The 24,948-nt window shown below is 40.4% G+C and overlaps 2 protein-coding genes across 2 annotated transcripts; one reads left to right on the top strand and one right to left on the bottom strand.

Annotated features, from left to right (window-relative positions):
• Window positions 1-3,634: 3,634 nt before the first annotated feature.
• Window positions 3,635-7,261, bottom strand: LOC143882703 (Pentatricopeptide repeat (PPR-like) superfamily protein). Its single transcript, XM_077386154.1, has 2 exons — window positions 4,562-7,261; window positions 3,635-4,224 (listed from the first exon to the last, which is right to left on the bottom strand). The coding sequence occupies exon 1, from the start codon at window positions 6,848-6,850 to the stop codon at window positions 4,682-4,684; it is 2,169 nt and encodes a 722-aa protein (XP_077242269.1). The 5' UTR covers window positions 6,851-7,261; the 3' UTR covers window positions 3,635-4,224; window positions 4,562-4,681.
• A 6,820-nt stretch (window positions 7,262-14,081) lies between these two features.
• On the top strand, window positions 14,082-15,980 carry LOC143888888 (uncharacterized). Its single transcript, XM_077393278.1, has 3 exons — window positions 14,082-14,213; window positions 14,266-14,775; window positions 14,844-15,980. Exons 1-3 carry the CDS (start codon window positions 14,082-14,084, stop codon window positions 15,978-15,980), a joined length of 1,779 nt encoding a protein of 592 aa, XP_077249393.1.
• The last annotated feature ends 8,968 nt before the right edge of the window (window positions 15,981-24,948 follow it).

The raw sequence follows: 24,948 nt of genomic DNA, 5'->3' as shown, positions 1-24,948 counted from the left end.
TGTCATGAAATAAACCTTTTTTAATTAATAAATATCATTCTACCGGCTTTCAGGGCATATACTCTAACACTCTTTGCCTCTCTCTTACATTAGGTAAACAAATATTGAGTGGGATTAGATTGCCAAAAATGCCTCAAAGTGGCAACCCTTTGGCAAATTAGTTTTGTGAAGTTAGAATTCACTAACTTCAATGAACTGAGATATCCCCCAAATCCAAGGAAAAGCGATACCCAAAAGGGGGTTAAGCCTCTAGCTCAATTAGTCAAGCCTTTGATCTTGAACTTGAGGTAGGAGGTTCAATCCTAGCTTACCGGCCAAAAAAGACTCAAAAGGAAAGGGAGGATAGCCCCTACGCTCTTAGGTGGCGCCCCCCACACTATGGGGTAACAACCTTCATGGTAAACATGTTAAAGCTCAATGCTGCTTCTTTTTCTCTAGGACTTATAGACATTTGGTTGTTTATGAGATTTTGTGTGGCGTTGTGAGATAATTTATCGTCACTAGTGTAATTTTCTCTTTTAATGTTTTCTAATGTGCATCATGTGATTGATGGAATCTTGAAAGATCTTCTTAACCGGTTTGAAACTATATTTCTATGGTGAGTGGGGTGTTAGGAATGCCTACTGACCTAATTGGTGCCAGGACAAGACCGCTAAATACATTGGGTGGTGGTCATAGGACCATGGGACCTGCTGATGGAATTAAGCTCTTAAACATGGTACTTTGAGTGCTCTGCTAGGGTTTGTCTGAAGGGATCAGCTCCTGAAGACTAGTAGCCCAATGTGCTTGAGGAAACAAGTGGATCGTGTATTATTGTGTCTCACATTGGAATGTACTCACACAGCATATGGAAATATATACTTGTGAGAGGGATCAGAAAGTAATTCGACGGAATTGGGCTAATATACACTATATTATGATATTGTACAAGCATCACACCTGACTAGAGAAGTCGTTGTAGTGAACTCATTGGCATGTGACATATGGTACACAGGACAAAGTGGCGAATGCCCATGCGAGAACTCATTGCAATATGCCGATTGAAGTTGACGAATTAGTTGCGGAATTCCCGAATAAGTTATATTTAATTATATTTAACTTGAGTGTGTTTAGAGGCTTCAACAGATACACGATAATTGAATATAATTGCCCTAATTGTATTTGACAATCGATTATGCCAAATTAGAATTATTATCAGAATGTTTTTTTTAATGAAGAAAAATGATCGATGTCACTTTTGCAAAATTATTCTATTATTAAAAAAATATTTTTCTCATAATCACATCACACCATGGGACTTTGCAAAATGATTAACAATTTGACTGGTCAAGTTGAGGAACATTTTGGATTGAGAAAATCTTAAAATAAACGGATAATTTGAAAAAAAGAAAAAAAATCCTATTTTTAGCGTTGATTGAACATCGGGGTTTAATAAATGTAATTAATTGGGAAACTATCTGATACTTATGCGCACTTTGATTTTTATTGTAATAATTGATTGATGATGGTTATATTAATAATTATGTGACTATTTATGTGATAACCAATTTTCCACTCTCAATTTGAGAATTTACCAGGGAGACCTAACCCTAGGTTTAGGATTTTAGGGAAGACTGCACGACAATTGAATATAATTACCGTAATTGTATTTGACAATCGATTGTGCCAAATTAGAATTATTATCGGAATATTTCTTTAAATGAAGAAAAATGATCGTTGTGACTTTTACAAAATTATTCTATTATTAAATAATTATTTTTTCATAATTACATCACATCATGGGACTTTGCAAAATGATTAACAATTTGACTGGTCAAGTTGAGGAACATTTTGGATTGAGAAAATATTAAAATAAATGGATAATTGGAAAAACAAAAAAAATCCCATTGTTAGCCTCGATTCAATGTGGGGGTTTAATAAATGTAATTAATTGAGAAACTATTTGATAGTTGTGCACACTTTGATTTTATTGTAATAACCGATTGATGGTGGTTATTTTAATAATTATGTGATTGTTGATGTGATAACCAATTTTTCCCTCACAAATTGAGAATTTACCTGGGAGACCTAACCCCAGGTTTAGGATTTTAGGGAAGCCTATAAAGGCCACGAGATCCTACTCCCTGGAAATTGTTCAAAAGAACTTTCTCAGGAATTTAGAGATTGGAAGAGAATACCATTGAACTTAAGGTAAAACAGAGGGTGGATCAAAAGTGGTTGGTGCTTCACTTTTTGCAAGTTGGCGATTCATCTTCGATAGAAACATCAATCAACTTCCACTACACACAAATCGAGGTATGCGTCTCACTTTCGGACATTAAAGGAGCGTGGGGTTTATTTTTGAAGATTTGGATTATATAAATGTGTGCTAAAAGTTCTCCCACTGTTGGTGTTCTCTACGTTTCGATTGATTTGGATTCTGAACTTTTAAACAATCCAAATCGGATCTATTTTCTTGATGCCAAGTCAACTCGGTCTGGAAGAAGCAGTTGACTCGACTGGTTTTTATTGGTTTGATGATGAGGAATAAAATGAAGATTCAGTACACGTTTTTTCACCGTGGAGATACGAGGTAGAAAGTTTCTGTCGAGTTGTTTTTCACCATCATACAACAAATGAAGATTAGTTGTTTTATCCCCAGGACTCGTCCGCTACCCACCATCATCGCCTTGTGAGATACAAGTCTTGCGGATTAGTCCATTGGACATGCTTGCTTCTTGGATTATTGGAGGATTGGAAAGTGGCACAATGCCTCATTCCTTAGTGGCCTTCGACTAACCAAATGGTCCCTTGATGTAGTGATGTGATAGTCAAGTCTTTGGGCTTAACGAAGCAGAGCGTGACTGAACCTGGCCTCGCTTCTCGACGGTTGGAGTTGCCTTGCAGGACTTCGGTCCTGCGGATTGGTTCATGGCGTAGGTTTATGCCTTGAGCTGCCGGGTCCTTAGACTTTGCAGATTGGTGTGTGGCATCTTCTTGCCTCACACTAGATGAACTTTGCACCTGGCTTGAGGGCCCGGTCTTCAATGGACTCTTGATACAGGCTGATCACGAGAATGGGTTCAGAGTTGGGCACGGCAAGACCAAGCTTATGAGCTTGATGAAAGGCTTGGTGGTCATGAACAAAGTATCAATAGGTGCAAGGCAAGAACAAAGCTTAGTAGCCCATTGAATAGCTTGGGGATTGTCAGCACAAGCATCAAGAGGGGCATGTAGGGCCTTGCACTGAAAAAGGCTAGCCTTAGCATATGCATAGTTGGGGCGCCGCATGGGTTTGTCTAGGCGAACAAGAAAAGGCCCATGACAGGTGGTATTAGGTGGTATTAGAGCAGAAGAATCCTGGAAGAGCTAAAGAAGAATGCTTTGATAGTTGGTATTGATTGGGTATCAGGTAGCAAATGAGAGCAGGTTGTATTTGCAAGAACTTAACAAGGAGCAATAATATAGTTGCTATCAGAGATGATGTTGATTATGTCGGTGCTTGGCATAGTTGCAGCATTGACAATAATAGTAGCCATGGTTAGTGCAACTCAAGTGCAGTGGGTGCACGAAAGAATGGGAAACCTTTCATAATTGCAGCAAACTGGGATTGTGCATCTCGAGTGCAGTGGTAATCAGCATTGTCCATTCACCATTCTTGTTTTGCTACTTCTGCTTTCTGCTAATACCACACTCCCAAATACAAAGACTACAATATTCCAGTGTTCCAGTTCTAGTTAGTTCAAACTATTATTTCCATTTCAGGTGGCCAAGAACTCTTTGTTCTTCAATGCCCTTACAATGGTTTATGTTACATGGTGTTCATTTCCAGTTCTCTTGCAATGTATCCTATTATTGCATCGCTTCGGAAAATAAGCCTTCCTCCTGGTAAGTTTCTTGTGCAACCTCTTTCTTGAATATATAACATGGAAACATTGCTTCTTTCCAATGTCCTTTGCAAGTTTAATAAGTAAATTATTTATGCGTTTGTGAGAAACTTCACTTGTCTGCAAGAAGATTCCACAACAATATAAAACAAGTGAAGTTTCTCTGGTACTGCTCTGCCCCTTCAGCCACATTCCTCATGGTTACTTTATATCATTGCTTTCCTCTTCCTGGATCTGTTCACAAGGGAGCTTGAATTCCGGAGGGAAATGGTCATGCGGTTCATGAGTTTCGTGAAGGAGCATTGGGCCACAGAGCATGCGGCTCCGTTGGCTGTGTTGCCATTTGGTGGTAAAGAACCTGGGGCGAAATCAGAAAAAAATTCAAAGCCAAAGCAGTGAGAAGTCCTGACAAAACTACATGATATTGATATGTAACAAATATTAGTCTTGTTTATCCTGAAAAAAGCATGTCTTCTAGTCGATTTATGAAATCCAATAATTATTAGGCTTCATTTTCCTCGTAAGTTCTGGTCTGTTCATTACTTTATTGTATAATAATCTTCAGCTTTTTATTCCTGTTGAATGTCATAACTCTATTTTTTTGGTGATATTATTGAAATTTTCCCATGATGATAAAATAATCATAGTTAATAATGTTTGAGTTGCAAGGTCATGCTCCTTCATTGGATACCCACCAGTGTCTGGTTTTGGTCGAATCTCTACGTTAGTCTTCGTACTTGGGTAAATGATCTCAAGAAACTCTTCAATCTCTGGCCTCACTCCAGATTCTTGGATAAATGATATTAATAAATTCTTCAATCTCTGACCTCAATCCAGCTTATTCCAGATTCCTTCATACCCATTTGTCTTACAACTTCTCTCAACTTGGTTGAATCATCCCACATTGCCAAACCAGCAAAAACATTTGAGAGTGTTACATATACCGATACATCATCTGGCGAAATTGTGAGAAGATGTTCCACAACGAGCTTTCCAAGTTCAACATTCTTATGAATTCCACAAGCCCCTAGCAAGGAGCCCCATATGGTTTCATCTGGCTCATATGGCATATCAGCAATTAATCTCTCCGCCTCCTTGAAATATCCAGCTCGACCAAGAAGATCAACCATGCAACAGTAGTGCTCCAAACGTGGTACTAGACCATGTTCTACTCCCATGGACCTAAATATCATGCGTGCATTCTCAACTAAACCAGCATGTCTACATGCCGAAAGAACACCTAGAAAAGTGATCTCATTCGGCTTCACCCCCGATTTTAACATCTCTTGGAAGAACCCAGTTGCCTCCTCTGCTCTTCCGTTTTGCCCGCACCCCGCAATAATCCCCGTCCAACAAACAGTGTCCCTCTCAGTCACGCCCTTAAACACTGCTAGACCATCGTCAATTTCCCCACATTTCGAATACATATCTATCAAAGAAGTGGCCGTGACACCTTCAAATTCATATCCACTCTTCACACAGAAAGCATGTACTTGTTTGCCACCTTCAAGCCCTGCTAGACTAGAACAAGCTTTGAGAACACTCGAAACAATGAACTGATCAACTTCAAGATTCAAATAAACCATCTCTCTAAATAGAGAAAATGCTAAGAGGTTTGATCCTTGTTGGGTACATCCTGTTATCACTCCAGACCATGAAACTATATCCTTTATAGGAAGCCTCCGAAACAAACGCAATGCATCTTCTATTTTTCCACATTTTGCATACAAATCTATAAGAACACTTCCTACAACAGAGTCTAATTGATACCCACTAGTGACAACTAAACCGTGAACCTGAATCCCATATCTGAAATGAATTAAGTTGATACAGACCTTCAAAATGCTGCTAAAAGTGTAGGAGTCAAACCTCACCCCTAACCCATGGATTTGAGACGCCAGATCAAGAGCTTCACTATTATGTTCATTAATAACATACCCAGAAATCATCGAATTACAAAGCGCCAACTTATCATGAGCAGAACCTTGAAACTTTAAACATTCATTGAACAGCTTCATTGCTTCATCCACTTTGCCACACTTTGCATACATATCGATCAAAGACGACCCGGTAATACAACCCGATTCAAAACCAGATTTGACCATATAACAATGAATTTGTTTTCCCATTGTGAGAGATCTCAAACAACCACAGGTTTTTAGAGCACAAGGAAAGGTGAACTGATCAAGCTGGAAACCTTCCTTGTGCGTCATAGTAACAAATTCTAATGCTTCAGGGCTCTCCTTACTGGCAAAGCCCGCAATGACAGTATTCCATGTCACTATATCTGGTTTGGGCATTTGACAAAATAAATCCATTGCCTCCTCCATCTGACCTTCCTTGGAATACCCAGCAATCATTGTGTTCCATGAAGTTGAATTCCGTAAAGAAAGATCATCGAAAACTTTCTGTGCTTCGTCCAAACTCCCGCATTTAATATACATGTCAAGAACAGTGTTCATCAAAATGGTGTCAGATTGCAATTGAGCTTTGCACACACATTGGTGTATCAACTTTCCCTGTTCCATATTCTCTGCCATTGCACATGCCTTTAGAGCAGCAGAGAAGGTAAAGCTATTGGGTGCCTCAAATTCAAACTCCGACATTCGGTTAAAGATTTTCAGCGCTTCAGAGGGCTCTCCCCCACGCGTATATGCAGAAATCAGGGTAGTCCAAGAAACCACATTTCTTACAGGCATTTCATCAAACACACGGTGTGCATCACAAGGAAACATGAAATCAGAATACATTGCAATCAAATTATTGGCAATGAAAATATCATTCCAAGACCCAGATTTTATCAATTGTGAATGGAGTGATTTACCATATTTGAAGGCCTGAATTTGGCGGCAACGGCGTATAGCTTGCCCAATTCTGTTGAAATCAGAAACCCATGTAAAAAATCGAAATTGATGGTTGTAGGAATCAGTTCTGAACTTTCCAGCATGAAGATTTTGAATCTTCCACAAACCCGCCCATGCCATGGACGAGCAATTTTAGGGTGCTTTTGCCAATAAAAAAATAATAATTTGGGATTGTAACCTTTGGGCGTTGTCATGTTTCCCGCTCCATGTCACTCCATCGGTGCTTCTCCTTGTAATAATTACCTCTAGGGTAATTAGGAATGATTTGGTTATTAATTGGACTAAGATAAAAAGTTAGTCTATTGTCTCCTAAGTTAGACTAGAATTAGGTCATAGATTAAGTGATGAAATTCTATATATGGGTGAGAAAGGGATCATGAAAACTTGAGAAGAGTGTTCGCTTGGACGAAATCGAAACGTAAACCGAAATTGACGAAATGTACCAAATTTCGGCCGACATCGGCAATTTCGGCCAAATTTTTTGGGCTGGCACATGATAACGGGGATCCCCCTGATTTGAGCGGGGACGGGGATTTAAAAATTCCCCGCAACAGGAAGGGGAGGGGATGCGGATAGATTTGGCCCCGCGGCGCCCGTTCAATATCCAATCATTAATTTATTTTATTGTTACTTTCAAGTGTTTTACTATTTTTTGTGAGATCTAGGAATATGTTTTTTATAGGCTAGTGATATTAGCACTACCATATTTTGATAAGTGCACAAATACAGCTTGTCTTTTCATCGTATATTAGTATTAACATTTGACAACTGTTCAAAAATTAAAAGACAAAGATAAGTTAGCCGAAATTATCAAAACATGGGAGTCCCAACATCAATTTCAGGGATGGGGGAGGGGATTTTATCCCCGTAGGATGCGAGGCGGGGATGGGGATTAGGTATTCTCCACGGGGAGGGGATGGTGATTCCACGCCATCCTCACAGCAGAGAGGGGGCGGGGACGAGAAAAATTCTCCGCAGAGGGGAAGGGGACAAGGGAAGGAACATCCGGCCCCGACCTGCCCTGTTGCTGGCCCTACAAAATTTCGAGAATTTTTTTTTTTTTTTTTATCAAATTTCAGTCGAAATTAGTAATTTCGGCCCAAAAACCGACATTCCAGGACTTTCTACTGAATTTCGGCCGATATTTTGATTTCGGCTAGGACCAAAATTTATACCAAAACCGAAAGTTAAAACCATGGCTATGAGTATGGAGTGGGTAAGGATTGGGAAAGGGTTCAATCCCTTTTGTCATCCCTTACATTTATTGTCCATAGTGGAAGATCTGTTCTCTCCCATGGATGTAGAAGTCGTTGCCGAACCTCGTAAAAATCAGTGTGTGCATCTGGACCAGATTGGAGCAATCGTATAAGTGGTTGGATTGTGGAGAGAGCGACTATTGGTGAAGAACGGTCATGAAAATGGAGTTTTAAAATCTTGATAGAAATTTGATTGCAGATGTACATGCCTATAAGTGGAGTTGGAGTTTGATTGCAAATGGAGTATTGTTTATCTTCATTTTTGGTGTTTGGAACAAGAGCAAGTGATTGGAGGAGGTTTCAATCAATTAGAGGCAATTTGGATCGTGTTGCGAGTTTCTAGAAAATCAGTGGTAGAGAGTGTCAATTGGCATGTCGCTTGTGATTAGATACTCTAATCGGTGTGGATCGACATTTGCAGACGATTGAAGGGGTTTGATAGGCGATGGGCACTCCCAAGTTTTAGCTAAGTTTTCAGTGATCAGCAAATGGCTTATGTGATCAAAGCTCAAAATTCGACGACCAACGTGTTGGGGTTCTTGCATTAGGTCTCTTTTATAGCTGAAGGCTCATGTAAATGGTTTTCATAGTGTGGATGAGGGCAAGGTAACAAGGGTACCTACGGTGGGGGAGGAGGAGGACAAATTGTGATCTCTCTCCATGGGTGACTAGGTTAGTCAACTAGTTGGCATTTTCACAGGTTTATCAGTTGTGCTGTTTGAGTTGAGAGGACCGAATTGACTCAATGGTGTGTAGTTGGTGCTTCAAAAGGTCAATAGTGATTAGCGGCGACCGGAGGCAGCATCAACGAAAAAACTTCAAGTGGCTCGAAAATAAACTAAGATGGAAATTGTTGGGATAGTGTTTTGCTTTTCACTTCAGTCTTGGTTGAGAGGAGAAGAAAAAGGTTTATAGTTTGTGGGTTTCGAGTTAATCCGATTGTAATCATTATTTATCTTTTCCTCATAGTGAAGACTCTGATCTCACCTGTGTACATAGGCATCTTGGCCGAATCATGTAAAAACTCAATGTGTGTATCATGTGGTTTGTCTCTTTCTACTATTATTAGATCAAATTTTGTCTGTTGATTTACTCAAAACATACTTTTCTAGTAAATTATTACATTCCAAGCAAGCTTAAAGAAATTGGAGATAATATAGTAGAAAAAATAGGTAAAACCAGAGAAGCATTTAGAAAATGATCTAAAATCCAAATATTTAGTAGCCTCCATCATGACCAAGGGCACACTTAGCAAAGCTTCTTTTCATTCTCTATTTTTGGCTGGACAAAACAAGGGAAACAGAAGAATGAGAATCACTAGAAGCGCCTCCACATCGCTTCTAGAAGAAAAAAAAAGAGAAGAAGTCTTTTACCGCTCGAAAGGCCGAATTTGAATAAACGAGTTAAATTTGCTGAATGCATTCTTTTGTTTTTTATTTTTTTTCCTAGATCCCAGAAAATATGCCGAAGTGGTTACCCAACGCAGTCTAAGTTACTCACACAAAATAACCGGATTTATTTTTTAATTAATCTAAGCCCTTCACATTAAGGCCCTGTTCCTTTAAGATAATGTCAACCGATTGTGAGTCTAAAACCAATTATTGGACTCAAATTTATGTTTATTTTTTGGTCCAAAAATTGGTTTGGGAGTCACAATCAGTTGGCATAATCTCAAACGAACAGAGCCTAAGTGAAAGACTAATTCTGCTGCAATGGAGCTTAGATTACCTCAGCATTTCAGGCCCAGCTAGCAATGAGGCCAATGACCCAAAGTTATTACATATCAAGAAATCCTAATAACCCTTGAATTTGTGCCCTTTAATTGGACCGTTAGAAGAAAAAAAGTAGTCCACACTCATGAAGAAGTCTATTAAGTCAACAGATTGCGTAGTCTGTCAAGAGGTTAAAACTAGGTTCATCCATAGTGGGGCCTACTAGATGAATAGGGCATGGTTCATCCATAGTGGGGCCTACTAGATGAATGTGTTGGCATATTGAATAAGTAGGTTCTATGTTAGCCAAACTCCATGTTATGTTACAAAATATTTGTTTTAATTCCGTTTCTTTTTATAATGTTCTTTTCAGTAACATTTTACAAAAGGTTAAAACTCTAAAAAAAAATTAAAAAATTCTGTTTTAGTTATTCTTTGAAAGAGCTTTTGAAAGATAGGTTCCCTTATAGGATTTGTTCACTTCTTCCCTTCCACTCTTCCTTACTGTTTCTCATTTCCCTTTAGATCAGACTCTCCTAGTTGATTGATTTGATCTAGGATGTATTGAACTGAGATAGAGTGTTTGAGTGAAATTATGTGGTGTGTGCCCTCGTACATGAAAGTAATGGGAGTACGACAAAAGGAGTTTTTATATCTTGTGTGCATGTGAAACCCAGTATTTTTTTCAAAAGTACAATGTGCCCACTTTATAAGATGATTCAAACAACTCATTTGTCAGGCCACAACGTAAATAGGTTGTAAACCATAGATCATCTCCATTGGAAGATTTTAACCCTTCAATCCATAGAGGTTTCAACAATGTGAAGCCCCTCTACATATCGGAGGGTTAGGATTGATCCTCCTATATAGAAATGATTTATGTTGTGCCCCCGACAAATGAATGGTTTGGATCATCCTATGAAGTGGGAACCACTTACTTTTTGAAAAATATTACTCATCATATAAAATCTACGACAAGAGTACCACCGTTAATATCTGATCCAACTCTTAAAATGTGAGCCGCTGTTGGATCAATTATCAAGGGTGACACTCTGATTACGAGCATGTACAAAGTGCATCATGTATAGTAACTTCAAAAATAAGATTCTTACGTTTGAGACTCTTTTATCAAGATGAAAACTCTATAGCAATTTCATAAGCTATTAAATAATTTAAATATTTTATGTATAATTTAATTAGTTCAGATGAAGATTGAAGAGTGGATCATTTTCAACTTTTGTCCAAATCATGGATTTCCAACTCGGCAGCCATTTATTAACTTGTTTGGTGAGTCATGAAGGGTATTTTTTATAATGCACGATGAAATTCAATAGCTTTTGCGATCGCAATTGAAGCTGTCTTTAGGCTATCAGCACCATTGCTTTAAATTTTGGTTTCGGTACCGGTTTCAAACCTCACCGAAACTGAAATTTCGGCCTAAATCTGACGAAATCAAATAAACTCGTTTAATCTTATACAAAATTTCGGCCAAAATTACCAAAATAATGAATAAAAATCTAGATTTTTGGGCGAAATCTTGTTTCGGGTATATATGATTCTGGTTTCGGTCTCGACCGAAACCCGAAATTTCGGATTTCGGACGAATTTAAAACCATGATCAGCACATATATTCCATTGCATGATTTTAGATGCATGGTCCTTTACGCGTCTAAAGAAACATCTTCAGAACCAAACGCTTTATAGAATAACAACTTTGAGCACAAAATAAAACTCAATTCTTCGAAAAATTTGGAGTATAAGTTACCAAGTTTCTATCACTCACTACACAGCTCTCTTTGCAGTGATTTTCTCTGAACCAACCTGAGTGCAGAGTGTGTTTTGAGGCTACAAAAGATAAACACTCAAAACTTTACTAACATCAAAAGTGCCACAACAGAAATCTCAAACAGTTTGAATACAGCATCAAGGAGACGAATCAAATAATACGGAAGAAAACAGCTTCCATGTAGTTAATATCCGAGGAATGCTAAACTGAAGGGCGCACTTGCAAAATCCAAGTGCGCAGGCATCCTATTGTATCCACATCATCGAACAGCATTGAAATCGGCACTGAAAAATGTTAAATTGAAGGAATAATAAATATGGCAGTGTGATGCGGATCCAATGAGGCGCCCTTGCGGCTGGATTTTTGCAAGGGCACCCTTCAGTTTAGGATTCCTCTTTACCTAATTCACACGGAGGAACAGCTTCAAGGTGTGTAAGGCATTTAGCTGTCTCTTGTCATCCCTACATCTTGATTTAAGGGCATGCACACATACAATGTAGAAAAATGTTATTCTCAGGCTACAACAGAATATATATGACACCTACCATTAAAAAAAAAAGAGTATGACACCTAATACTTCAAGCTATAATGAATTACCTTGATCGGCATTTTCAAGCTGCAGTAATTAGGCCCTATTCGTTTCAGATTGTGACAACCGATGGTGAGGGCCCCAACCGATTATGGGCCAGTAATCGGTTTCGGGCCCACACCATCCTGTTGTCGCAATCTGAAACGAACAGGGCCTTAGCAATCAAATATTGGATTGACCGCTAAATATTAGGAGGCAGAAGAACCTGATTCAAAATCCAGTGACAAACATAAAAGTATGAGATGAGACCAGTGGGAGAAGGGTCAAGTGGCACATGAAATGTTTCATAATCTACAGGTAACTGAGGATCACAAGAATCTCAAAGATAGGACTCCATGTTTTTAAGATACCACTGTCTTGAAGCCTGCTTAAGTGGTATCTTAAATTTCACGACGTGGTGTCTAGTTTTGGGTTTAAAGAAAATACTGTGGGCTAATGTATATCTTAAGGTCAGTGGGAGCAATTTTATCATCCTTGTGTTGTATGTGGATGATATACTACTTGCTAGTAGTAATTTGGGCATGCTGAGCGAGACAAAAAAGTTCCTCTCACGGAACTTTGACATGAAAGATGTAGGTGAAGCGTCCTATGTCATAGGAATTGAGATTCACCATGATAGGATTCAAGGATTGTTGGGTTTATCTCAGAAGGCCTATATAGAGAAAGTCCTTAAAAGATTCAGTACGGAAAAGTGCTCCCCTAGTTAGTTAAGAGCGACACATTCAGTCAGTTACAATGTTCCAGAAACGCACTAAAACAGAAAAAGATGAACGAGATTCCTTCTGCTTCAACAGTAGGAAGTCTCATGTATGCTCAAGTTTGCACTCGTCCAGATTTAGCTTTGGCATGCTTGGGAGGTACCAAAGTCACCCTGATTTGGATCACAGAAAAGCAGCCAAGAAGGTCATGAGTTACCTACAAGGGACTTCAAGTCATATGCTCACTTTTAGGAGGTCGGATAGCCTTGAAGTCATTGGCTATTTTGATTCCGACTTCGCAGGTTTTCGTGAAACCCATAGGTCCTCTTCTTGCTATATTTTTTTGCTTGCAGGAGGACCGATTTCCTGGAGGAGTGTTTAGTAGAGGACTACAGCCTCATCCACTATGGAGGCGGAGTTTATTTCATGTTCTGATTCAGCTTATCTCTATTTGATCAGAATATTTTGTTCCAATTATCAATGTTTTAATCTAGTGTTTGTACTTCCATCTCAGGATTCTAAAGGCAAGCAGTCATAGCTCCCAAGAAAACCATCATCTCAAAACCAACCTGGTCGCGTCAGTCTTCTAATTCCAGGCTGAGCAGACAATCTTTGTCACCCATTTCATTTACTTCTCCAATATTACATTTGTCAAACTTTCAGGAAACACTTTCTCCTATTCAACCTACCCCTAACACAATGGCTGATCCAGTGGACCCCATGATAGCTATACAAGAGATGTTGAGAAATATGTGTCGAGATATAGCAGGGCTGAAAGATGAAGTGATTCATCTGAAAAATCAGAATACTGAAAAAGTCTCTACTTCTAGAGATCCTGACATTCAACCTCCTCCGGCCATATCTCCTAACCTCACCAGACCAGTCATCCCTCCCGTAGAGATCGATTTGGAGGAGGAGCAATATGCCGAGGAATATTATGTCCCTTAGGTGAATAAGGAAAAAGAGTTGTTCGATATGTATGAAAAGATGGCTCGTGACATTGAGAGCATGAGAGTTCAGGGTTCCAAGGGGTTTGATATTTTCGAATTCTTGATATTCCCCGGTGCTATATTCCCGCCTAAGTTCAAGGCGCCTGACTACGATAAATATGATGGAACTGGGTGTCCAAGAAACCACGTCAGGTGGTTCATCACTCTCTCTCTCAGCAGCATGGCTTAAATCGAGAGCAGATGGCCCAATTGTTTCCCTTGTCTCTTACAGGGGTGGCAAAAAGGTGGTTTTTGAGGTTGAAACCTGAAGAGATCAGGACGCTGGAAGAGATCTCTAGCTAGTTTGTTGAACAATTTTCTATGGAAGAAGGGATAGAGGTTACTAAAAGAGATCTGAAGCAGTTGAAGCAGAATCCTCAGGAGACTTTCACATCATTCATCAGGCGCTGGAGGCGCAAGTCTGCCCAACTGAGCCAGAGAATGTCAGATAAAGTTAGTCCTCAAGAGCTTGTCTCCACAGTACTTTCACTTCTTGGCACTGCAGCACTACCAGAATTTTGATCATTTGATCAAGACTGGCACCCAGACCGAGAATGCTATTGCCAAGGGCCTTAGAGCCAGGACTTTGTCTGATGTCCGAGAAGGGAAGAGGCCTATGATCCAACCAAAGGAAGTCCATGCGGTCAATTATACCAGACCTGTAGCCAAACCTGTTGCAGAAGTTGTCAGACCAGTGGTAAAGAAGCAGTTCAGACAGTTTGACCCATTACCGTACCCATTGCCCATGATACTTAAGAAATTGATTAGAGATAAGAAGATCAGACTTCTAGATATCAGACCTGCACCTAATCCCCTACCTGCAAGCTGGAGAAGGGATCAATACTGTGAATATCACAGAGGCCCTGGGCATTTGACTGAGAAATGTTTGGCTTTGAAGCACCCGATTCAGAACATGATCGATAAGGATGAACTTGCAGTTGAAAGGCCGAGTGTTACTCAGAATCCTCTTCCCGACCATCGTGTCGTTGCTCCTCCGGCTATTAATGCCATCTTTGTAGATGAGCCCATCCTTGATCCTCTGCTCTCATTTGCGCTATCACGTCAGATAAATATGTTTTGAAGTTTGACGATGAGGAGCTCAATGAATTCAGAGAAAAAGAGCCTTATGCGCTGTCGTTTGACAACACTGAACTCGCTGAGTCATCTTCATCCCAGTCTCATGCGCTTCAGAGTGTGGGTTTGGAAAAAACAAAGAAAGCTACCTATGTTCTAAGGATGGAGGATTTTGAAGAGGAAAATGTCAGTAATGCACCATATGTTTTCAGAATGGACGAAGATGAACTGCTGATGCTAGACAATCAGTGTGACGAGATGCGTCACATGACCAGAGGTGGGCGTGTATTCAAACCTCCGGAGTTGAGTGTAGAAAATTCGGCCGAGGTTGCGCGAAACACAGAAAATCAGAGGCAGAATAAGATGAGCACAGACGAAGAAGATGAGAGCTTGTTAAAGCAGTTGAAAAAGACTCTGGCTAATATCTCAGTATGGGGTTTACTCATGGCCTCATCAAAGCATAGAAAGCTAGTCCGTCGAGAGCTTAATGCAGCACAAGTCTCTGTTAACACCACACCCGATGAGCTTGTTAGCCTCATGGCCATGGCTAGAGCAGCAAAGACCTTGTCATTTACTGATGACGATTTACCTCCTGAGGGCCGAGACCATACCAAACCTCTTAAAATCACAGTCATTTGTAATAAGAAGAAGGTGCTAGAGGTGTTGGATGACAATGGCTCTGCTTTGAATGTTTGCCCGTTAAGCACCGCAACAACCCTTGGGTTCGGTCCTGAGAGCTTTATTCCAGCCGAACAGGGTATTCTGGCATATGATGGCACTCGCAGAGATGTAATCGGAACTCTGGTCACTAAGAAACAGATCAGAGGAGAGGGCTTTGAGATAGAATTCCAAGTCTTAGATATTAAGGCTTCATTCTTATTGTTACTTGGCCTCCCGTGGATGCACAAGGTCGGGGTTGTTCTGTCTACTCTTCACCAAAAGCTGAAGTTTATTCGCAGGAACAGAGTGATAACTGTAAAGGGGGATCCAGACCTTGAGATAGGGCAGATTACTCCAGACTTGACTGCGGGAGAGGCCGAAGATATAAGTTTGATTGGGTTTTCATTAGAAGTGACTGCGATCACTTTCGAAGAGGCTATGAATGAGGAAATTTGTTTCCTAACCAGCACGAATTCATCAGGATGATTCGCCGACAAGGGTACATACCAGGTGCTGGATTAGGCAAATATCATCAGGGTTTGACTGAGTTTCTAGTGTTCAAAGCATTCAATGGTTTGTTCGGGCTAGGATACAAACCTATAGAGAAAGAAATCAGAGAGATGAAGCAGTTAATGCTGAAATGAGTAGAAAACCGTCGCCATGGGTTGGGATTGCCAATGGCACCTATTGATTTGAAAATGAACGGCCGATTCCGAATAGAAGGCGCAGCCTTTCCTTTCTGTGGCTTTACTGAATTTTGGTTGGATGAGAGTATAGGGCAGATGCTTTCGGGGTTCGAGATTTTCTTTGATCTTGAGTTAGAAGATGAGCCGATGGGTGCGCAGATTACAGAGATAGAGTCTGAGATTGACTGGACTGACCGCATGGAGCCAAGCCATCTGAATTCACTTTTCCAAGAAGGGTCACAGACTGTGGCCATGATTGGCAAGAGCTCGCTGGTACTAGACCCAACTCGCCTTATCACCCCGGCTGAGGAACCTCTGACTAACTGGACTTCTCAAGTCCTACCCCAGGTTATTTTCCAGTACAATCGTATCCCTTCAAAAGAGTCAGTTGTCCGTAAGTATGTGTCAGTCTCCAAGTTTGATTCAGAGTCTATTTCTTCTAATGAGTCTTTTGATGCAGGTACCATAGAGGACTATTCTCCTGAGGTCGGTGGCGGTTCTTCTTTTTCCAGCGATATTGAGCTGGAGACTGTTCATAATAAAGCATCTGATGTTGTTTTCTCACATAGTTCTGAGTCAGTTGACACTGGTGTCAACATATCCATCGAGTCTGTAAAAATGAGTCCAAAGTTCATTGTAAACCCCGAAGAGGGTAATTCATCTTCTGATGTATTTGATTCAAATTTCAATGAAATAAAGGATTCTTCATCTGTGTACATTTCTGTCTCTGTTTCTATTCCATCTACTGAATCTGCTTTAAAATCTGATAATCTTAAGGATAACAATCAAGACTCCCCCTCTGACGAGGATGCTGACGAAACTCCCCCTGAAATCAGACATATGATTCAACAGGAGAGTCGCCGGGCAAAACCACTTGAAGAGGAAATTGAGACCGTGAATATCGGTGATGAAACCTCGGCTCGGGAGATTCGGATTGGCAAAACTTTATCTCCTTAGGAGCGCGATGAATTGATCACCCTGCTTAAAGAGTTCAAGGAAGTTCTTACTTGGTCATATGATGACATGCCAGGATTAAGCGAGGAAATTGTTCAGCATCGCTTACCCTTAATCCTTGGTGCTAAACCAAAGAAGCAAAAACTCTGAAAACTCAAAACTGAATGGGAGTTAAAAATTTATGAAGAAGTAAAGAAGCTGTTCGAAGTAAAATTTATCCAAGTAGTGGAATATCCTGAATGGCTTGCAAATATTGTACCGGTGCCCAAAAAGGATGGGAAAGTTCGAATGTGTGTCGATTTTTGAGACCTGAACAAGGCAAGTCCTAAGGATGACTTTCCTCTTCCAAGCATTGATCTCCTGGTGGATAACACTGCCGGGCATGCTCTTTTATCCTTTATGGATGGGTTCTCAGGTTACAATCAGATTAAGATGGCACCTGAAGACATGATGAAGACAACGTTCATTACTCAGTGGGGTACGTACTGCTACAGGGTGATGCCGTTTGGTTTGAAAAATTCTGGTGCTACATATCATAGAGCCGCTATGACTCTTCTTCACGATATGATTCACAAAGAGGTCGAGGTTTACGTAGATGACATGATCGTAAAGGAGAAGACTCGGCCTGAACACACTATTGCCCTAAGAAAGTTCTTTGAGCGGATCAGGAAGTATCAGCTTCGTCTGAACCCGAGTAAATGTGTATTTGGCGTTACGTCCGGAAAACTCTTAGGGTTTATGGTCAGCGAAAGAGGAATAGCGGTGGACCCGCAAAAGATCAAGGCAATCCAAGAAATGCAGCCGCCTAAAACAGAAAAGCAGATCCGAGGTTTCCTTGGAAAAGTTCAGTATCTGAGACGGTTCATAGCACATCTGACGATGACGTGTGAACCCATTTTCAAGCTTCTGAAGAAGAATTCCTCGAAAAAGTGGAATGCAGAATGTCAGGAGGCCTTTGAAAAAGTTAAGCGGTGCCTATCCTTACCCCCTGTTCTATCACCTGTCATTCCAGGCCAGCCGTTGTTGTTGTACTTATCTATCACAGATACAGCGATGGGTTGCATGCTTGCTCAGCAGGATCCAGAAACTAAAAAGGAGAGGCCCATTTACTACATCAGCAAGAAGATGCTGGAGTGTGAATTAAAACACTGTTTTGGAGAAGAAGGACTGCAAGGTGGTTGTTGTTATTGTCTGAGTTTGATATTACCTATGTCACTCAAAAAACGGTAAAGGGACGGGTTACTACTGAGCAGTTGGCTGATGCTCCTATAGAAGAAAATGCATTCTTGAAGACAGATTTTCCTGACGGAGAGATAATAGATATTGAAGAAGAAACCCTGAGTACTAGGTGGCATATGTACTTTGATGGAGCTGTCAATAATCAAGGAAAGGGAGTAGGAGCTATGCTTGTATCCCCTCGAAAGGAGTATATTTCTATCTTTATCAAGTTGCAGTTTGAGTGCACTAATAACATGGCAGAGTATGAAGCTTGTATTGCCGGACTCGAAGCTGCCTTGGCTTTGCAGATTCAAGACATCGATGTGTTTGGGGATTTCATTCTGATCATTTGCTAGATTAGTGGATAATGGAAAACTCGAGAAGATAAATTGATCCCTTATAATGCGTATTTGGAATCTCTGGTCCAGAAATTCATGAGTGTCACATTTACTCACTTATCAAGGACCAGAAATCATTGTGCTGATGCTTTGGCTACTCTAGCCTCGATGTTAGATATTTCTACTACAATGGAAGTTCAACCGTTGGCCATCAGACTGCAATGGGCTCCTACGCACGTGAATGCTATAGGGATTTCATCTATGTGTCCAGATGGGAAGCCTTGGTACACAGATATCAGAAACCTCATTTCAGGCAGGGGACATCCTCCAGAAGCTTCGAGAAAAGAAAGGAAAACTCTTCAGAAGTTAGCTGCTAACTTCATCATTTGCGGTGAAGAGCTGTACAGAAGGTCATTTGATGGCATACAACTCCTTTGTGTTGATGAAGATAAAGCTACATAACTCATTGAGCAGACTCACGAAAGAGTTTGTGGACCTCATATGAATGGGAGAATGTTATCCAGAAAGATTTTGAGACTTCGGTTCTATTGGCCTACTATGGAAGCCGATTGCTTTGCTTTCGTAAAGAAGTGCCACAAGTGCCAAGTTTATGCTAATCTTGTTCATGTTCCTCCTTCAGAATTGCACTCCTTGACTTCGCCACGGCTGTTTTCAGTATGGGAAATAGATATCATTGGGAAAGTATTTCTGAAGTCATCCAGCGGGCATGAGTATATTTTGGTTGCCATCGACTACTTTACGAAGTGGATAGAGGCTGCATCTTATGCTTCCATCACTTCGAACACAGTTGCGAAGTTCATCCGTACCAATATAATTTTTAGATACGGAGTACCTCATGAGTTGATTTCATATAATGGATCACATTTCAATAAAGAGGTGTTACACCTGTGTGAAGAATTTAAAATCAAGCACCACAAGTCGTCTCCTTATAGGCCGCACACGAATGGAGCCGTTGAAGCAGCAAATAAGAACATCAAGGTAATCATCAGCAAGATGACAGAAACTTATAAAGATTGGTCGAACAAGCTTCCTTATGCTTTGTAGGCTTACAGGATGTCGATCAGATCCTCAACAGGTGTGACTCCGTATTCTTTGGTGTACGGAATGGAAGCAGTTTTATCAGTTGAATTGAGAATCTCGTCTTTGAGGGTGATGATGGAGGCTAACTTGTCAGAGTCAGAATGGGCGAAGGCCAAACATGATGAGCTGCAGATGATAGATGAGAAGAGGCTGAGAGCCTTGTATCATATCCAGGGATATCAGAGGCGGATTGAGAGAGCTTTCAACAAGAAAGTTCGTGTCCGAGATTTGAAGCCCGGAGATCTTGTTTTGAAGTCCTATAGGGCACCGGTATTTGACCCAAGAGGAAAGTTCAGGCCAAACTGGTCTGGTCCTTACATCGTTGATGAAGTCCTGTCTGGAAAAGCCGTAAGACTCATCGATGAAAATGGTGAAAAATTAAATGAACCTACAAACCTAGATCAGTTAAAGAAATATTATGCTTAAGTGCACCAGAAGGCCATCCTTGGACGATTTGAGATTTCAAGCCAACAACCTAAATGTTCTAAAACCATTTGCAAACCCTTTGGGCCTACAAAAAAATTTGTTTTCTTTCATACCCGCAAACTAGGGGCATTTTATTTTTATTTTTTATTCTTTATTTTGAACTACGCTATGACCTGATCCCTATTTAAGGGTACGTAAACAGCCTGTCACTACAGGTTCGGTCGCTATCTTTTACAATCTTTCGCAACCTTTCAAAACTTTTTTAGAAAAAACAAAAATAACAAACAATCTCTGAAACACAAATGGGCGAACTACGCAGGACCTGATTCCCAATTTCTTTGGAGATACGTAGGCAATCTGGAGGGTCCAGATTCGGTCCAAATACATGCAAACACACCAAAGTTTAACATGTTTGAACATAAGCCTACCTGAAAAAAAAATGGAAAGAAAGAAAAAATGATGGAGTCTTAGACCCGCTAGACTGAAAACCCGAAAGGGAGGTCTAGGCAAAAGTTAGGGTCATTCACCCGCTAAGTTGAAAACCCGAAAGGGCAACTTAGGCAAAAATCAGGATGCTGAGCCTGCTGGATAGAAAATCTGCAAGGGCAGACTGTCCAGGCAAAAATTAAGGCATGCGGTCCACCGAATTGAAAACGTGAAAAGGCGATTTGGTCATGGCAGTGACTTCATGAAGAGAGGACTTAGCTTCAAAGAACCAGCTAGACTTTCAGTTTCTTTGGCACCTTCTCTAAGTCTGAGTAAGTGCTAGCAAGACTTTTTTGGATACTCTTTGATTTAGGGGGGTCGAAACTGTGCAATCTAAAGGGGTAATAACCATGACAGAAATCCTGAAAAGATGAATGAATTGCCTTTAAGCGCGGTATTCAAATGACTCTATGAGTGGTGGATTTTTAACCATTTAAAAATATTTATCAGACTAAGAAGCAGATTTTAGTCTGTCTTAGTATTTGAGTCAGGTGTCTGTCAATGTCCTCGTTTGTTGTTCGTCCAAGTCTTTTCTTTGTCGAGTCGAGGTCAGTTTTCAGAGTCCTGTTTAGTTAGTATTCCTCCCAAAGTCGGGGTGACAAGTAAAAAAAAAAACTCAGAGAAGCAGAGAATTTGTGGCTCCGATGAACAAATGCAAAGCAGAGTAGAGTTCATAGGTTGATAGGCTTTTAGCCCAGTTCCAGCATTAGCAGATGGTAGAAATGAAGCAAGATTTTGAGCAGAACTATGTTCTTGTATTTTTGAAAAGCATTATAAGCCTAACTGTTCATCAAAAAACTTTGTAACCCCAAGTGTGCATTAATGAAAGCCTTGGGCCTGTTTTTTCTTGTGTTGCTCTCCAATGAATTTTGTTATGGAAGTAATCATACTAGGGGCATCTTTTATGACTTGCGTCATAAAAGATGTCAAATGCACAATGATATTTGAGACGGATATTCTTTTCAAATATGGATTAGAGAAGTTTGAACACACTCTTTTAAGTTCAAACTCCCCTGTCGAGTTGTTTTCTTTTGGAGTTAAGTTTTCAAAAATGTTAATCCTGGCGAAGTCTAAAACTCACTTCTGCCATCTTCAAAATTCCGTAGAAGTGCTTCACATCTTTTGAAAAATGGTTAAAAGCTGAAAAATTATGTTTAAATTACTTGAGTCCGGTCTTTGGTAAAGATCATGCATTCTCATTATTCACTTTGAGAAATGATTCTTCCATCGGTGTAATTGATATAAATCAATCATTTTGATTTGTTTTTATTAAAGGAAGAACTTGCTAGATTCCATGATTCATGGCCGGGCCCTTTCTTCTGTCATATAAATAAAAGAGCTTTTTGTTTGATTAAGTGTACTTGTTTGATTCTTACTCTTTGAGTATTTTGTTAGTGGTGCTTTGGTAAAGCTTCAGTTTATAAAAAAAAGGTAACTCCTTGAATGTTGCAGACTCTTTGAGTGATTAGTTTGGACTCTTTGAGTGTTACAGACTCTTTGAGTGATTGTTTTGGATTCTCTGAGTATTACAGACTCTTTGAGTGATTGTTTTAGACTCTCAGAGTGTTACAGACTCTTTGAGTGATTGTTTTAGACTCTCAGAGTGTTACAGACTCTTTGAGTGATTGTTTTAGACTCTCAGTGTGTTACAGACTCTTTGAGTGATTATTTTGGACTCTCTGAGGGTTACAGACTCTTTGAGTGATCGTTTTGGACTCTCAGAGTGTTACAGACTCTTTGAGTGATTGTTTTAGACTCTCAGAGTGTTACAGACTCTTTGAGTGATTATTTTAGACTCTCAGAGTGTTACATACGCTTTGAGTGATTGTTTTAGACTCTCAGAGTGTTACAGACTCTTTGAGTGATTGTTTTAGACTCTCAGAGTGTTACAGACTCTTTGAGTGATTGTTTTGGACTCTCTGAATGTTGCAGACTCTTTGGGTGATTTGTTTTGGACTCTCTGAGTATCACAGACTCTTTGAGTGTTTGCTTTGGATTCTCGGAGTGTCGCAGACTCTTTGAGTGATTGACTCGCATTTGTTGAGTGATTGATTTATATTTGCGTGAATAATGGTTTGCACGCTCCGAGTAATTTCATTATGTTTCATTTTCATAAAACTTTGTTTTAAAAACAAAAGAGTATGTTTGTGTTTTGTGTTTTCTTGCTTTAATAGAGTCCTTGCGTATTGGTTTAGATAGTTGAGTCATGAGTATTAGAGAGAGACTATCTCATTTAGATGTTATGATTGCCGAGTTAGGGGTCAGTGAGAGGTTATCTCCGTTTTGCTTTCGGGTCAGCCAAAATATGTTGCCAGTTCAGCTTTGGCATTTGCGTGTTGCACACGCTTTGCCAAAGAGGGACATCCATAGACACCCCATTTGACCGAACCCTAATAGCATCGTTAGGATAGAAACCCTATCAGGCTAGTGTTTTAGCGTCCCCAAGTTGTTCCTAGAACAGGTTAGGGTCTCATTTAGGTCCCCGTAAAATTTCATCAGAATCCGTCGTGATTTGCCTGGTAAACGGATGAATTTTGTAGTGTAGTGTAGTCTAGGAATAAGGGTAGCGACTTAGCCAGAAAAGGGGGTGTGCTGGAACCTGGAAAGCTAGTTCAAATTTACTGCGGTGGGGCTGTCGAGCAAGATTTGTGAGTGTGTTGATTAATGTGTAACATAATTAGGGGGTGCATTATCCGAGACAGGGGCAGTTCGGTAATTAGGGAAGATTCTTTTCTTCCCTTTCAAGTCTCAATTAGGCCTAATTATGAGCTAATGATGTTTAAGGCTAGGATTAGTTGGAGGAGAATATTAGGAAGCTTCAGGTGGTTAGGATTTCTTTGATCTTAACCCTTGAATAAAAAGGTGATTTGAAGGGTTAAGATCAGTGGAGGAGAAGATATTTTTTCAAATTTTCTTCCCCCTATTTTCTACTTGGTCCCCCTGCTAGTATAAAAGGTAGTTATAAATACACTAGGGTTGGTTGTCCAAGGAGGAAAAGGGGGTACGAATATACCTTCCCTCTTATATAAAAAAACCATCAAACTGAGAGGAAGAGGGGTTCTTATTTTTGCAAAAAAAAAGTAGAGAGGGAGAGAAAAACACAGAGAGAGTGAGAAGAGAAAATTGCAGAGAAAGAGAAGAAGAAGGAGTTGCCATCTCCGGCAATTTCTCCGGCCGATCTTCACCACCATCGGCCACCTTCGCCACCGACCCCTATCCCCATCTCCGATTACCTCCATCTCCTCTGCAACTCCGGTCAACCCTCCCGCCGGCCATAACCCACCACAACCTCCTACCTTCTTCCACCTCCATCTGCACCTTCGAACCCTCCTCCATTAAACCACTCTCACACCCTCTCTCCTTCTCCACCACTCCATCTACCCAAAAACCTTGAAACCCACTTCGACCATCTCCGGCCGAACCCTCTTCCATTAAATCCGGCCAAGCTCCCCAAACCCTCTTCAACCACCATCCCTACCATCTCCACCACCGTCACTATCTCCTTCTCCCAATCCACTCCACCATTTATCTCCACCAAACCCTCTTCCATTTCTCTGCAAACCCATCTCAAAACCCATTCTTTTTTTTAACAACTAAACCCATTCACTCCGGCCACCACCTCCATTAAATCCGACCATCCTAAGCAAATACCCTTTTTCCAAACCCATTTCACTTCTCCATATACCCCATTTCTCATACAATCAAATTCAATCTCGTTTATGTCCATTTCAGCCCTACACGCCACCATCTATTTCACCTCCATTTTCAGACCTCCATCATGCCCACATTCTTCATCCATTTTCTGACCCCATAAATCACCTCCATCCTTTTTTTTCTCCATCACTGGCGGTGGTCCAGCACCATATCCCCCATTCCGAAACAGCACCGAGCCTCCCATTCAGCCCATCTATAAACCCCTTTTCTCATTTTGGGGATTTGGAGCTTTAAGAAGATCAGAGAAGGAGGAAAATTCGAAGTCCGGTTAATTTCGAGAATTGGAGCTAGGGATCCTACCGTTAGTTTTACCCAATTTTAAAGTGAAGAGGATAGGCAAAACAATTAGTCATTTTGAGAGGTAATTTGAAGACCATAGCGCTGTCCAAATAAGGTATTCTTCCTTATGCTCATTTGCTTTCTATTGGTATAATTTTTACGATTTATTACTTGTTGATTGAGAATGTTCTTATGTTTTTGTGATGATCTCTGTGTGTGTGAGCTCTTCATATGAGTTATCAGCATCTGATG

Source organism: Tasmannia lanceolata, unplaced genomic scaffold, assembly GCF_043159265.1.
Source record: "Tasmannia lanceolata isolate RefF3 unplaced genomic scaffold, GAP_Taslan_0.1 ptg000002l, whole genome shotgun sequence".
Taxonomy (NCBI): Eukaryota; Viridiplantae; Streptophyta; class Magnoliopsida; order Canellales; family Winteraceae; genus Tasmannia; species Tasmannia lanceolata.
Note: the sequence above shows the minus strand (reverse complement) of the source record. Positions and strands in the feature narration are given on the sequence as shown.

Excerpts from the sequence above, each read along its gene's own strand:
- LOC143882703 (XM_077386154.1), bottom strand. The coding sequence starts at position 6,850 with ATGGCATGGGCGGGTTTGTGGAAGATTCAAAATCTTCATGCTGGAAAG.
- LOC143888888 (XM_077393278.1), top strand. The coding sequence starts at position 14,082 with ATGGAAGAAGGGATAGAGGTTACTAAAAGAGATCTGAAGCAGTTGAAG. Across the intron at positions 14,214-14,265 it reads GCCAGAGAATGTCAGATAAA|CACTACCAGAATTTTGATCA; the intron begins GTTAGTCCTCAA and ends TTGGCACTGCAG. Across the intron at positions 14,776-14,843 it reads CGGCTATTAATGCCATCTTT|TTTGACGATGAGGAGCTCAA; the intron begins GTAGATGAGCCC and ends TATGTTTTGAAG.